Below are 13,304 nucleotides of genomic sequence, written 5' to 3' on the forward strand. Positions count from 1 at the left end.
TTTGGTTGAAAACCTTCAGTAGCCAAATGCCTACACCTCGACGAAATGCAACCTGGTGCGAAGATAGCCTCTGCTGAAACTTGTAAAGTGGGACGATTATCTCCAGTTTTCCGATGGAAAGGGGCCTCTATGACTTCAATAGCAACGTGTAAAGTCTTCATTGAAAAAGATATAAAGAGGGCCTCACAGCCATGTAGCTGGATTTGAACCAGACAAGCAATTCTACACAGTTCAACTACAAAAGAAACGACATAGACTTTTCTTAATCCGCAACATATTCGAAGCAACCAAAATGTCCACCGACTACAAGTTTGAGGGATGGATGGGTGACGATGTATCCTCGTCAGAAGGCAAGATGGTTTGGAGAGAGTTTCAACCAAAGGCCTGGGAAGAGACTGATGTAGATATTCAAGTCACACACTCTGGTATCTGTGGCTCAGATTTGCACACTTTGAGATCAGGATGGGTGGGTCTTATCCTAACCATATCATTAGTCTCCGCCGTTTCAAGAGTACTAACTCAAGATTCCTTAGGGCGCCACTGAGTACCCTTGTGTTGTCGGGCACGAAATCGTTGGTATCGCGGTTCGAGTTGGCTCCGAAGCTGAGGGTGATATTAGAGTTGGTGATCTTGTCGGTGTTGGTGCTCAGAGCGATGCCTGCCTTGGTCGGGACGGGCCTTGCTCTACTTGCAATGCAGGCTTGCCGCAATATTGCAAAGGCGGCGTCACCACATACAATGCCAGACATCGCAACAAGGGCAAAGCATACGGGGGCTACGCTTTATATCATCGTGCCCCTTCACATTTTGTTGTCAAAATTCCTAAAGGCGTGGAGCCCGAGTATGCTGCCCCATTAATGTGTGGTGGTATTACCGTCTACTCGCCGCTCAAGTTCCACGGTGCTGGTCCGGGTAAAAAGGTTGGCATTGTTGGTGTCGGTGGTCTTGGCCACTTTGCAGTGCTCTTTGCGAAGGCGTTTGGCGCCGACGAAGTTGTCGGAATCTCAAGAAGAGAAAACAAGAGAGCAGATGCCATCAGCTTAGGATGCGACGACTACATTGCCACAAGCGATGACGCAGATTGGGTGAAGAAGAATAGCGAACGCTTTGATCTCATTATCTCAACCGTATCTTCTAATGATGTATGTGCAAAAAACCAATATCCATCTTTGAACTCCCGCGCTAATCTTATAATTTCTAGATGCCATTCAACGAATATGTGGCCCTACTTAAACATGAGGGAACCCTTGTGCAAGTCGGTGCCCCAGAGGCTCCTATTTCTTTGAATCCCATGTCTCTCATCTATGGCCGCAAGAATATTACTGGCTCTGGTATCGGTAGCCCAGGTGAGATCCGCGATATGCTACAACTCGCTGCCGACAAGCAAATCAAGCCTTGGGTGGAGAAGCGACCTATGAAAGACGCGAACCAGGCAATCGTTGACTTGGAGGCGGGCAAGCCTAGATTCCGCTATGTCTTGGTTAACGATTCGTGAAAGATAGAAGAGATGGGTAATTTTAGCGTTGATAAGGACACAACGAAGCGTACTGAGCATTAGAATTAGCATATAACAAAATAGATATGATCATGGGTACTTGAGCCAAAGATGCTTTTTAAATGATAATTGCGCTGAACTTTTGCAATTTGTCGAGCTGAAACCGTTGTGCTGCCCAGAATGCTTCATACTTACGAAGTAGTCTTCCCCAAAAACAAAGTCTATACTTGTATATTTCTTTCGACTACGTAAATTATAACAAAGCGTGAAGCAATACGTCCATCGATGTTTAGGTATATATATATATCTCAGCCTTGGGGTGTGATAGCCTCAATCGCCGAAAAAGAAATACAAAATACATTATGTAATGACCGCGGTTCAGAAAATGCTTTGTCTCACCTAAAATGCAGTACAAAAGGTTTACGCAAGATTTTAATTGGCTGCTTAAAATTTCATTTTATAAAAATTGCATTCTCTCCCGTGAACGTTTTAAAGGTGCTCTTGGCTTGTCTAATAAAAGACTATACAATGGCAGAAATAAGAGTTATTAGTGTAGCTAGACATTAAATTTAAGGACGGCTTATCCAGTATAGAACTTTATTATCTAGGGTGCGAAACGGTAAGAAAGAGCATCAAACAGTGTATAAGTTGACGAATGGAGAGATAGAGCACTATACCAAGCGAGCATATATTAAACTGGTGGTAATGGCTTATCAAAGTGCAGATGACTTGTCTCGTCAGATTCTTACCTGTGGTGAAATGACCCACGACTTTAAAGTAATGTCTTAAGTTTAAAATAGGAATAGCACGCGAAATCTCTTCTTCCCTAGGGTTTTTGCTGTTTTTCTCTTTCTTTTTTCAATATTTCAAGAAATATTGATGCTAATTTATATAACGGAGTTGTATTACGAAGGCTTAAATATGTGCTAGAAAAACACCGAAAGCCAGACTTTGCAAATACGTTTGGAGGATAAAATCCACACAGTCAGATTGACTAATATTTCTCTGTATAATGATGTTTATGTTAACGTTTCCTCTCCCTGGATCTCAAACAGAGCTCTCAAATAAATTTTGTCATCCCGTATTAATTGGCCTTATACAAACTTACGACCGTCTCAAGTCAGGCGCATGCATTCATGAAGAGTTGTGCGAGCTAAAGTTCATAATACGCTTTATTTACAAATACCAATCAGCTATATACGTGAAGCGTTCCAAAGATAAACCGCTATCGAGGCTAAATATTCGTAGCTAATCATTATCATAAACTGAAGTTTAAAAGGTGCGGCTATTCACAATCTTGCCGGTCATTAATTTAGCAGTGAGCAGGGTTGCTAGGATAGACGTGGTTGGTGTTGCAAGTGTTGGGAGCAACGAAGAGAGGAGTGGCTGGAATTCATGATTAGTCGTGGCTATTAAACATCGGGTTATACGAAAACATACTGTCAACACCGTAATTGGTAGGGGGGTTGCGGACGATAGAGTAGCGGCCGCCAAAGGTGAGGTTATCCTCGCAGTTGATCTGGTTCTGACCGCCGTTGACGCTGGGGGAGCCAGTCCAGATGTCAATATGAGGTTGACCGTTGTTCCAGTCACTCTCTGAGAGAGGGGTTAGCGTATGTTAATTTGACAGAGTCATTGAGAAGTGTACGTACCACACTGCTCACAGTCATCCTCATAACGACCATACTTGGTCAACAGGGGAAGGTAGACAATCTCGCAAACGTTAAGCTCGCCAGGGGCGGTAGCAATGGTGATGGGATCGGCGTAAGTTCCGGTACCTAGTTACGTTTAGAACTTCCAATTTCGTACATTCCATATTGCTAGATACTTACCACCAGCCTTGAAGTTACGACCACCGCAGTTGTGGGCAGTAGCGGGTCCGGGAGGGCTGTTGTCGGGGTAGCCATAGAAGGTGACAATGTAGTTGCCAGGAGTAGAGCAAGCCTGGCTGAGGCCGGCCATGGCGGCGCTAATGATGGAGAAAGCAGCGACAGACTTCATTTTGACTGATTAGTCGATTAGATTAAGGCTGAGATGGTACCCTGTAAAAAAAGAAGTGATGAAGATGACCACAATGTTTGCTTGTAATGGAAATGATCTGAAGCAGGCGGAAAGGCGCCCTTTTATATCGGATACATCCTAAACCTTAGGCTCCCTCCAGGTCTAAAGGGAGAAAGGAGCTGCTCCTGTAGAACGAGGTACCTAGTCCACTGCTACGTCAGGTACAGCCGGATTCCGGCATCCCACAGTTGGATCGACGGACCGATAGGACAAGATCCCTTGCTCTAGAAACAACTGATTTTCGCTCCGTCCAAGTGAAATGGCGATGTCATTGATTGGAAAGATTGGGTGGTTGTTGCCCTAGCTTGGCTGTTTTTGCTTCAGCTGCTTGTTTAGGAAATGGAGACGGAGTGGCTGTAGCAATACCTCCGGCGACGGTGATTTGTGGATTTTCAGAACCCCAGATTCAGCGCCGCTAAACTCCCTTCATAGCATTACGGCTACGGGTGGCTGCGATGAAAGACCAGAGCTAAGCTGTGCTGGGAAGGCCCCAACAGATTTGGCGGTAAAAGCAATAATACGAGCTCATCAGGGTGGGCATTCGCATGCACAAGACGTATGCCCAGACTACGCTTCGAAGCAGTTCGCTAGGACATGCTGCAGTCAGCTAGAAGATGTTTCCTTTTGTCCTTGATCCCTAGGTATCTATGCATACGCAGTAATACATGTTGCATTGGTTTCGTAGCATTGCAGAGTACACGTACCATATCTACAGTATGGGCGCAGCAAGAACAACTTACACGGATTGCTCCGAACCATGCTAGACTCCACAGGCGCCTTACACATTGATAGCTATCCGTACGCGAGGAGTTACGAGTAAGTCGATGGCTCTGCATCCTTATAATTTGCGGCTATCCGGTACGGTGATGTGCCAGCAAGATGCCCCTGCTACTATCGTGGAGTAGAGATGGGATCGGCTAGCGAATCTAAACATTTTTAGCAATACTACTACGCAGCACTACGAAGTACTGGCATTACAGTAATAGGTATTGTGTAAATGTTTAGTACTCCTTACTGGGGCACAGGAGTAACCAGATCAGAACAACGGAGTTTTGGGAGTGATACGGAGTGGAGAGTAGCTGTTGCATGTTTAGTGCTGTTTTTCCGCTGCGAGTCAGCCTCTCTCTGCTCTAGAACAGCCATCGAACTCCTAGTCCGCAGCCCCTGATCGATTGATCGTCGTGCCAAGGTGGGAGGACGCAAGCCGGCGGCTTACAGTGGTTACCCTAATGCAGACACGATTCCTCGGCTCAGCTAGGCCGACTGGCTGCACTGTCACCCGTGTTTGTTTTCCTTTTTGCATTAAACTTAAGCATGAAGTACTTAAAATTGCGTGTGCCGTTCTTCCACGGTAAATGGTCGGATAAGTTTCCGCCACTTGCGAGTGAATAGGGATATTTTTACTGTATACGGCGCAATAATTCGCCACTCAGGAACACAAGACCGGCTGTTCGGTATGAGCAAATATTAGTACGGAATATAGGTGAACGCGCCAGTGTTGCCTTAGAGAAATTTGGGTCCAAATATACATTATGTACGATGCAGTCATCCGCAGCCCGAATCTCTCAATAGCATGACACACCTGATATTCGGTCTAGTATCGTAATGTGACCATACTCAGTGATAATCTATGTGTTGTCTAGGTCACATGCTAGCGCACTGCTAAGAGCAAAAACGATGTCCTGGAGTTTGCGTGTCCAGTCGCCTTTTCCACACAAGCAGCCGCATCATCGTGTTCAATCGGTAGCTCCCGTTCTACTGTAAGCATAGCTCTCGATGCGCAGTTTCCAGATATGGGCAAGCGAGAAAAGAACAGCTCCATTTCCCTTGTTTTCCCTCCATCCATCCTCATCGGGCCAGCCTCCGCAGCTTCTTCCATCTCGCTGTTGCAGGCAAACTCAATAGCGCATGTGTTGAGCGTTGGCACTAGCCCATCAAGTAAGGCCCCAGGAGTGGCCTACCATCGCGTAAGCGTCACCGATTCACCCTCTTCATCGATTATGAAGATTAGTGGCACCGCCTGCGACATCATCGAGACGGCTCTCCAGTCAAATAATGGCACAGGCAGAATCTTAGTTCACTGCTCTGCTGGTATATCTCGCTCTCCAGCAGTAGTTGCAGCATATCTTATGAAACATCATGACATGTCATTGAGGGCGGCTCTGGGGCAAATTGTGCGCGCCCGTCCGCAGGTGTCACCGAATCCAGGGTTTTTACGGGAGCTAAAAGAACTCGAGCTACAATTGCGCGGAATGCTGTCTTTGGAAGCAGAGGAATTACCAAAACGAGAAAAAGACCGGCTGGCCATGTTCCCGGAAGAATATCAAGAAAGGCAAGAGCAGCCATATAATGATTAAGCTTACTGAAATTACGTAGACGTTAAAGCACGATTGCTCTAAACTTCTGTATAGTACTATGCAAATAATAAAAGATTAGTTATGGACTCGGAAGTCAAAAATTCTGACAGCGTGTAGCCGAGCCGCTAATAGTAGAGGGCTTTTTGCCACCAGTCACATCTCCTGTTTGCTGTAGGATCTCGAATAACGGATGAAGCGTTGACTAGGATGTTCAGAATGGAATTGTCTCGACCATAGGAAGGCGTGGTAATGCCAGTTGGAGGCTTATTTGGCGAACCATTGTTTACAAAGCCCGCTACAATATTCTTCAAAATGCTCGAAACCTGGGGGTCTACGCCTGGTGTTGGCCCATTCGAGAAAAGCGGAACCTGGTCTGACCCATGAACTGCTGGCCAGACAGAATATTCATAGCCAAATGCAGCAATATTCTGTTGTGCGGCAGCTTTGACCATGACATTCTGGTTGCAAATAAGTGCTGCTTCACCAATGATCAGCTGCGCTCTTCCAAGAGAGTCGGTATATGGCTGAGATCCATCATATGTCTGCGGATAAAGAGTTTCGAAAATAAATTCAACGTCTTTGCTAGAAAGTAGGGTGAATGTGTTTCCAATCTGTTTCCTTAATAGAGGCTCGCTATCATAAGCAGAAGGGTCCGTAAATGTCATTCCCTCGTTTCTGTTGAAAGAGGACAACACCTCCATCCCTTTTACAAATGCTCCTTGAAGAAGCAGTTTCGTCGGCATTCCTGGGACAAAAGAACCATCCACTGTTGGGCCATATATGAAAGTACCATATGGCGCATTACCAACTTGCTTCATATTGGCAGCCAGTAATGCGCTCGATGGCATATCTCTTGCCTCATCTAGTGTAGTGACGTTAAGAATGGATGGAAAGTCGTCGAAAGCTTGCTCTTGTGCTCGATTTCCAGGCATAGGGACCAGACCAGCTGACTGAGGGATAGCACGGCGGAAAAGCGCTGGTTTCTGACCTCCATAGGCAGTGATATGATGCATGATTGATCCACCACCGGCAGAGATACCCATAACAGTGACATTATCAGGATCGCCTCCAAATAAATGGATATTTTCTTGAACCCATTCGAGTGCAAGCCTCTGGTCCAAAAGCCCAGCGTTTGATGTGCCGTTTTGCTGCAATGTCGGGCCTGAAAGAAAACCAAATGCACCTAGACGGTAGTTCATAGCCACCCAGATAGCTCCGTCGGAACCCTTGGTTTGCATTGCTGCCATGAGATCATTCGGACTACCGAACATTGTTTTATCTCCAAGAACATATCCGCCACCCTATATAAAGTGTTAGGTTGCTCATGCTCAACAACGATTCCTCCTTATGACGCTACTCACAAATATCCACACCAAGACCGGTGCCCCTTTGGTAGGCTTGACGCCTTTTTTATATGTATTTCTCGCGTCAAATATTTTTTGAGGAACCAAAACATCAAGAACAAGACAGTCTTCTGTTATTCTGCCATCTTGCGACGGCGGAGGCAATCTCGATATAGTCTCATTTGCCTGTGTGACGTTGAAGGGCAACTGGTGATTCGCGAATGCCGTATCGAATAATGTGCTCATTGCTAACCAGTTAGGAGTAGCCTGAGGGCAGACTTTGCCAATACTTCCATCTTGAATTCCTGATTTTCGCCCTCTGAGTGGAACCGGCAAATTAAATCTTAGAGCACCTAGAGGGGGTTCCGCAAAAGGTATATTGGTAAAGTTATACGTCTTGTATGTTTTCTTTTTGCCAGTCAATACATATTTTCTTCGTAAATTTGATTCAAGAGCCATACATCGAATGAGATTGCACGGTGGACTTGATATCCCAGGTCAACAGTGGGCAGGTTCTTTTGTGGAACGGCAGAGCCGCTCGCAAAGGCCAGCCATGACAAGAATGCGAAAGTATGTTTCATCGCGAGGTTTCAAAACTCAGCTCGGTTTTTCTTCCAGTGGATAGAATGTGACCGAAATTGAAGGGGAAAGCGCTTCAAATATTTATATTCGAACGTTTCTTTTTACAATCGTCATCTTCCAATTTACAAACTGACAACATGTCCTATTCAACACTTTGGCTCAATACCCCCTCGCAGTGCGATATGCCCGGATTTGACATGAGTTCCGCCGAATTCCTGCTTGCGTCATCCTGTACTTCCTGAAGAGTAAAAAAAAAAAAAAAAAAAATCACGAAACATCAAATAAAGCAACAAATGCTGCGCATTCGGTTTGCGTGCCCGGCTTTGTCCAATGGACTGAGGTTATAGCTAGCGGGGCGCAAAGATGCAAATCCGCACATATGCAACTATGCTGTTTTCCGTTAACTTTTGTCAGCTGTCAGCCAATTTATTCTTTTTGGGTCGTGACTCCTTTTGATCTACAGAGCATTAATGGTGCACATGCAGCCCCTAAAATACATGCAAGGAACTGGCAACAACAAGCTACCCTGAAAAGAGCGCCCCAGCAGGTAGGTATTTAAGCTAGTATTTGATGTTCCAAAATGTAATCAGTCTGTGAAAAGTCATTCTTGTTCATTAACTATAGAATAATGATATGCTTCAATGCATGAAAGGATAGCCTTTTATAACAAGAAGTGGGAGAAATTCAACATAAGAGACGCCCCGAAATTAATAAATATTTCCCTAGGAAAGGTCTGCCCAATTCGTTAGTGTTTGTAATTTACAAATCTAGCGACACTGATAAGTGGCGACATTAAGAGTTTGTCTCCTTTACGCACGATGTAACGCAACGATGCGCCTCCTGAACTGTCGTATAAATAATGTCTATGCTTTGATATTGGTTAAACATTTGGTTATTTAAAAAGATAATGGTTTTATAGAAATGCAAAGATATTTGAGCTTTCAGCGTCCGCTTAACTTCTTACAATACTATCTTCTTCGTTTATTACACACCTAGGGTAGCGACATGAGACGATGCCCTCACTTAGAAATGAATGTTTATTAATAATCAGGCCGCGTCTATGATGTAGCACAACCAGCTGTAACCCCGCCTGAAGTCCAGGTAGCCAGCTTTCATAGTCAAGAATGTGCGGGGCCGGAAAGGGACCTTTACTTTGAATTCCGGAGAGAATCCTCCCTTCAACAGCACAAGATATACGAAAAAGATGATACAATCTAGATGAGATTTGGTAGAAAAGTAGGTTATCAAATCGTTTTCCAACCATTCTTCTTCTTTTTCTTTTCTTCTTTTTCAAATTTATTTTCTCCGGGCTACTTACTTCTTTAGAAAATGTTATTTCGCTAGTCTTTTCTTCAATCAGCGGATTGCTCGGCCGTTGGGGGCCATGATCATAATGTTAAATCCACTACGCTGTTGGCGGCTTGCTCCTCGAGGAAATCACAATAGTTCGGATTTTTCTTAGGTAAAAAAAAAAAAAAAAAAAAAAACCTAACACGGTTGGTTCATGAGAGGTAAATAAGCAGACCAACAAAACCATACTGCAATGAGCTTTGTGCACTGTATTTGGTGGTGCAGATACTGTAATGGCTCCATAAGATTTCTCGGAGTCAGTTGCCCCATTTAGCTATGAGCTAATGCTATTGACTTGTTCTGAGGCTCCGTACAGTACGCTCATACCACGCGCTTAGACAGCTTTCTCTTTAACCGCGAGAACGCGTACGCAGTTGTAAAGCGCTGGCTAAGTGGCGTTGCTTTGTCGAATCAACAGCCACACCAAGCACAAATTTTCTGGTTCGGGCAACGCCGGCCAGGGGCAAACGCCACAAGGCGCCTGTCAACTCACCGAAAGGTCTGAATATGCCCAGGAGAAATTTTGTGCAAGTGTGTAAGCGTTGTAAAGAAAGGGCATGTCCTCCGGTGTATTTTATCACGCAGGACGCAGGATATGGCGCAACCGTGCGAAAAGTCTTCTGTGGCAATCTCGGAGTCCCGAGGATAGCCATGCACTCCTCTCACAGGCAATGGTCTTTTTTTTTTTTTTTTTTTTTTAAGCTTCTCCTGCCTCGAGAAGTAATTATAAAAAATGCGGGAAGGAAAATGAAATAATGTTGTTGCGTCTATCAACATCTATTTTGTACTTTCCCCAGAATCCGAGTCGATGATCGGCTCCGTGATCCGTTGCCCCGTATTCTTTACAAAGATGTTCCCTGCTTAATCCTCCTACTTACAGGCGCGGCTTCGGGCCTCTCTGCATTAGTTAGTACTGCGGCACCCTCGGACCGCTGGTTACCCCGGCATTGGCAACAAGTTTCCAATCTGTGTAGACCCTTAGATTTGGGGCGAGAAACTGGAAGTTTAGTAGGCATTACTTGCACTACTCGCAATACCTCAGTTTCCTCGGAAATGGAAGTTGGAATCTTGGCAATGGAGTCTGCTTACGAATTGTATTCATGGATAGGCAGTAGCAGTTGGGTTGTATGTTAACAAAGGAGTGGCTGCTTCTCTAGTGTAAGGCGTCAAACTCTTCTAGAATTTCTTTTGCCTAAATGGTGCTGTCTGTGCCATTGTCATTCAGGGGCAACCTATTGCCTTGATGACTCGGTCACAATGAAAAGCTGCGATACTCCTTCCCGACGTAGAGCCGGAGGCGAATCTAGTGAGACTCGGGAGAAAAAAACACATCTATTTAGCCAGGAACATATGACTGAGAGTGCTTCCTATTCGATAACGTTGACGCCTCGTCTATACGCCAACACATGGCGGTTTGTCGCCATTTTCCATTTATGAATCCACTTGTCCATTCTAGTGACCTTCCAAAGCGCCACTCCGTTAGTTGACACCGCAGTCTACCGAATGGCGCCTCTGATGCATATGTGTTGGATGGTGGTGATACCCAAGCAGTTAGCGCCCCCCCCTTCGGTGACGACATAGTGTTTCAGTCGCTGAAGCTCTCTTGGCAGGTTCTTATATGAAATGAGATCTGAGATGGTGAGGAAAGAACAACATAAAATGGGAAGTTCACGTGAAGAGCAATAATATCGTTTATAAAACAACAACAAAAAGGCATGGCATGGCAAACCATTGCCAACCCATAGTAGAAGGATTGCGAGATTTTCCCCTTTCGCCCACGTGGATTTCACGCTAAAAGACCCTTTGTATCCACATACCGCGAGTCGGGTGCGAGTCGGACTTTTTCAGAATGGTCCCTTGCAGGTGGCGTTTTTAGGCTGCCCCCCAGAGTTGTCTTCGGCGTTTGATACCGTGGGTATCGGCCTCCCCTCATTGTCACCGCCGTCCTTCATATGGAGATTCAAGATACTGGGTAGAGTGAGAAATTTTTTTCAAAACGGTTATTTATTTTTTTTTCTTCTAAAAGATGGCGTTTGCCTTCCTGCGCGAGCATTGTAATGGGCTATATCCTATACTACTTTGCGAGCCAGACAAATAAATAATATGGACGAATCTATGTATAAAAGGCCGCTGATTCCTCCTTCTCTAAAAGAATTTCTCTTCTGAATTATCCAAAGCATTCATTCTATTCAACTTTCCATTCCTTTCTTTCAATCATCTTCCACCAACACTCCTTTCCAAACACTGATATTCTTAGCCTGGGGCTACTTCACTTCTTTCTTTCAATAAAGATTTACACAATCCAAAACATCAAGATGCTCGGAAACATTGCTCTCGTTCTTACTGGCCTCGCTGCCGTGGGTACTGCTCTCCCCGCTGCTGGTACTCCTGCCAAGCGCGGTATTGCGGACAAATATACCTACTATCAAGGTGACGGATCAGTTGCTGCTGGCTGGCCTTCTCAAGACTCTTGGGGTTCTTGGGATGATCTCTGGAAGGCCAACGTCCCTCTCATGAAGCAGTCTTGTGTCTGGAATGGCTGGGTCGACAATGACTCAGAAACCGAGATTCAGGATATCGCCAATGCTATCAAGGCAACTGCAAAGTCTACTGGTGTCGACGAGCGCTTTATCCTCGCCGTCGTGATGCAAGAGAGCAAGGGCTGCGTCCGCGTCCCCACTACCAACAACGGCGTTACCAACCCAGGCCTTATGCAGTCTCACAATGGATCTGGTACTTGCTTCGGTAAAAACCCTTGCCCTTCATCTGCCATCGATCAGATGATCAAGGACGGTGTTGCTGGCACCACCGATGGACCTGGCCTCCAGAAGCTACTCTCACAGGCTGAGAAGGAGGTCAAGAATGACGGCAGCCAGGCCTACTACGCGACAGCACGTCTTTACAACAGCGGCTCTGCTGATTTCAGCAGTCTCGACAATGGCCTGGGTAGCACTGCTTGCTATGCCTCCGACGTTGCTAACCGTCTTACGGGCTGGACCCTTGCTACTAGCACCTGTGCTTAAGCAGCTTGGCTTTACCCACGCAATGATTTAGAAAGATACGCTCTGTCTTACTAGATCATGGGCCATATGTGGATAGATTTCTTATCCTGCATATGCTTACATTTCTTTGAACGATATACCACTCTTAAGACATTCTTGTACATACCTTTATAGAGCCTTGCCTACGCTCGTTTGATACGAAAGGCCTAAATACACTCTTCTGCATAGAGCAGACTATTTACATATAAAAGAACCTTATGTGACTTATTCTGTGACTGGTTCTTCTCATTTTTGTATCATTGATTTAAAGTGATTTTCCAGCACATTTCTATTTCATGCTAGTCGAGGCAAATATACGCATTTGAATTTCGTTCGCCATTTGTGACAAGAATTCCATACATTCCGCGAGGCATATACGAGACTAGTTTGAATAAAAGAGATAAGCTAGCTGGACCATATATTAGACTCCAATAAGTGGACTTAATAATCATAAAGCCATGTATGGTATGTATATAGTATTAGATGAAGTAATTAGGTTATGTGGAAGCCGGCTGACGGATCTCCTAAGTGGAACAATTCAATGAGTTGGACATAGGTATCTAAGAGGAGTAAAACAATACGTTACTAGCCTAAGAAACATCTCCGATGAAAGCAGCCAGTCATTTGCGGCGTTTCCTTTAACATTGTTGGCCGAATAATTTGTATTATGTGGCCAAACGTTTGCGCCGTCCTTTTAGCTGGTCGCTTGGCCCCAATCTAAAGCGAAGGCTATTGTGGCTTACTCGTCACTACGCTACTTACAGCTAAGCTTGATACTACGCTACTTATCCCCGGGTATACAGTGTGTCTGCATTTGTCAACTTTTATGCTTGCTTATTATTGGCGAGAGCGCGATTGGAAGGCTGCGGAATAGTATACTTGTGCTGGCTGTTGTTAGGCTAGTACTCAAAACGTAGGTACGCCTCACACATACATACATATACGAGACATGATACGCTCACTAGGGGAGCTACTTCTTCACTAACATTATTTTTATTTTCTTACTTTACAGGTGCAACGAATACCCATGATAAAACTATTTTTGTATTCCGTGAAGAATGCCAAGGAAGCAGTA

The 13,304-nt window shown here is 45.0% G+C and overlaps 5 protein-coding genes across 5 annotated transcripts; 3 read left to right on the top strand and 2 right to left on the bottom strand.

The window, feature by feature from the left end:
• Nucleotides 1-209: 209 nt before the first annotated feature.
• TrAFT101_011902 (uncharacterized protein) lies at nucleotides 210-1,632 on the top strand. The gene is made up of 3 exons (XM_024900770.2): nucleotides 210-466; nucleotides 534-1,142; nucleotides 1,202-1,632. Exons 1-3 carry the CDS (start codon nucleotides 293-295, stop codon nucleotides 1,493-1,495), a joined length of 1,077 nt encoding a protein of 358 aa, XP_024757666.1. The 5' UTR covers nucleotides 210-292; the 3' UTR covers nucleotides 1,496-1,632.
• A 1,175-nt stretch (nucleotides 1,633-2,807) lies between these two features.
• TrAFT101_011903 (uncharacterized protein) lies at nucleotides 2,808-3,496 on the bottom strand (the record flags this gene model as incomplete). The annotated part of the gene is made up of 4 exons (XM_024900777.1): nucleotides 2,808-2,881; nucleotides 2,936-3,091; nucleotides 3,148-3,273; nucleotides 3,328-3,496. The coding sequence occupies 4 exons, from the start codon at nucleotides 3,494-3,496 to the stop codon at nucleotides 2,808-2,810; spliced, it is 525 nt and encodes a 174-aa protein (XP_024757665.1).
• Nucleotides 3,497-5,278: 1,782 nt separating this feature from the next.
• On the top strand, nucleotides 5,279-6,053 carry TrAFT101_011904 (uncharacterized protein). Its single transcript, XM_024902696.2, has one exon. The coding sequence runs from the start codon at nucleotides 5,350-5,352 to the stop codon at nucleotides 5,911-5,913; it is 564 nt and encodes a 187-aa protein (XP_024757664.1). The 5' UTR covers nucleotides 5,279-5,349; the 3' UTR covers nucleotides 5,914-6,053.
• On the bottom strand, nucleotides 6,039-10,092 carry TrAFT101_011905 (uncharacterized protein; the record flags this gene model as incomplete). The annotated part of the gene is made up of 3 exons (XM_066129410.1): nucleotides 6,039-7,214; nucleotides 7,275-7,575; nucleotides 10,067-10,092. 3 exons carry the CDS (start codon nucleotides 10,090-10,092, stop codon nucleotides 6,039-6,041), a joined length of 1,503 nt encoding a protein of 500 aa, XP_065985544.1.
• A 1,411-nt stretch (nucleotides 10,093-11,503) lies between these two features.
• Nucleotides 11,504-12,211, top strand: TrAFT101_011906 (uncharacterized protein; the record flags this gene model as incomplete). The annotated part of the gene is made up of 1 exon (XM_024906918.1): nucleotides 11,504-12,211. One exon carries the CDS (start codon nucleotides 11,504-11,506, stop codon nucleotides 12,209-12,211), a length of 708 nt encoding a protein of 235 aa, XP_024757662.1.
• Between the last annotated feature and the right edge of the window lie 1,093 nt (nucleotides 12,212-13,304).

Source organism: Trichoderma asperellum, chromosome 7, assembly GCF_020647865.1.
Source record: "Trichoderma asperellum chromosome 7, complete sequence".
NCBI classification, from domain to species: Eukaryota; Fungi; Ascomycota; class Sordariomycetes; order Hypocreales; family Hypocreaceae; genus Trichoderma; species Trichoderma asperellum.

Excerpts from the sequence above, each read along its gene's own strand:
- TrAFT101_011904 (XM_024902696.2), top strand. The coding sequence starts at position 5,350 with ATGGGCAAGCGAGAAAAGAACAGCTCCATTTCCCTTGTTTTCCCTCCA.
- TrAFT101_011902 (XM_024900770.2), top strand. The coding sequence starts at position 293 with ATGTCCACCGACTACAAGTTTGAGGGATGGATGGGTGACGATGTATCC. Across the intron at positions 467-533 it reads ACACTTTGAGATCAGGATGG|GGCGCCACTGAGTACCCTTG; the intron begins GTGGGTCTTATC and ends AAGATTCCTTAG. Across the intron at positions 1,143-1,201 it reads CAACCGTATCTTCTAATGAT|ATGCCATTCAACGAATATGT; the intron begins GTATGTGCAAAA and ends TATAATTTCTAG.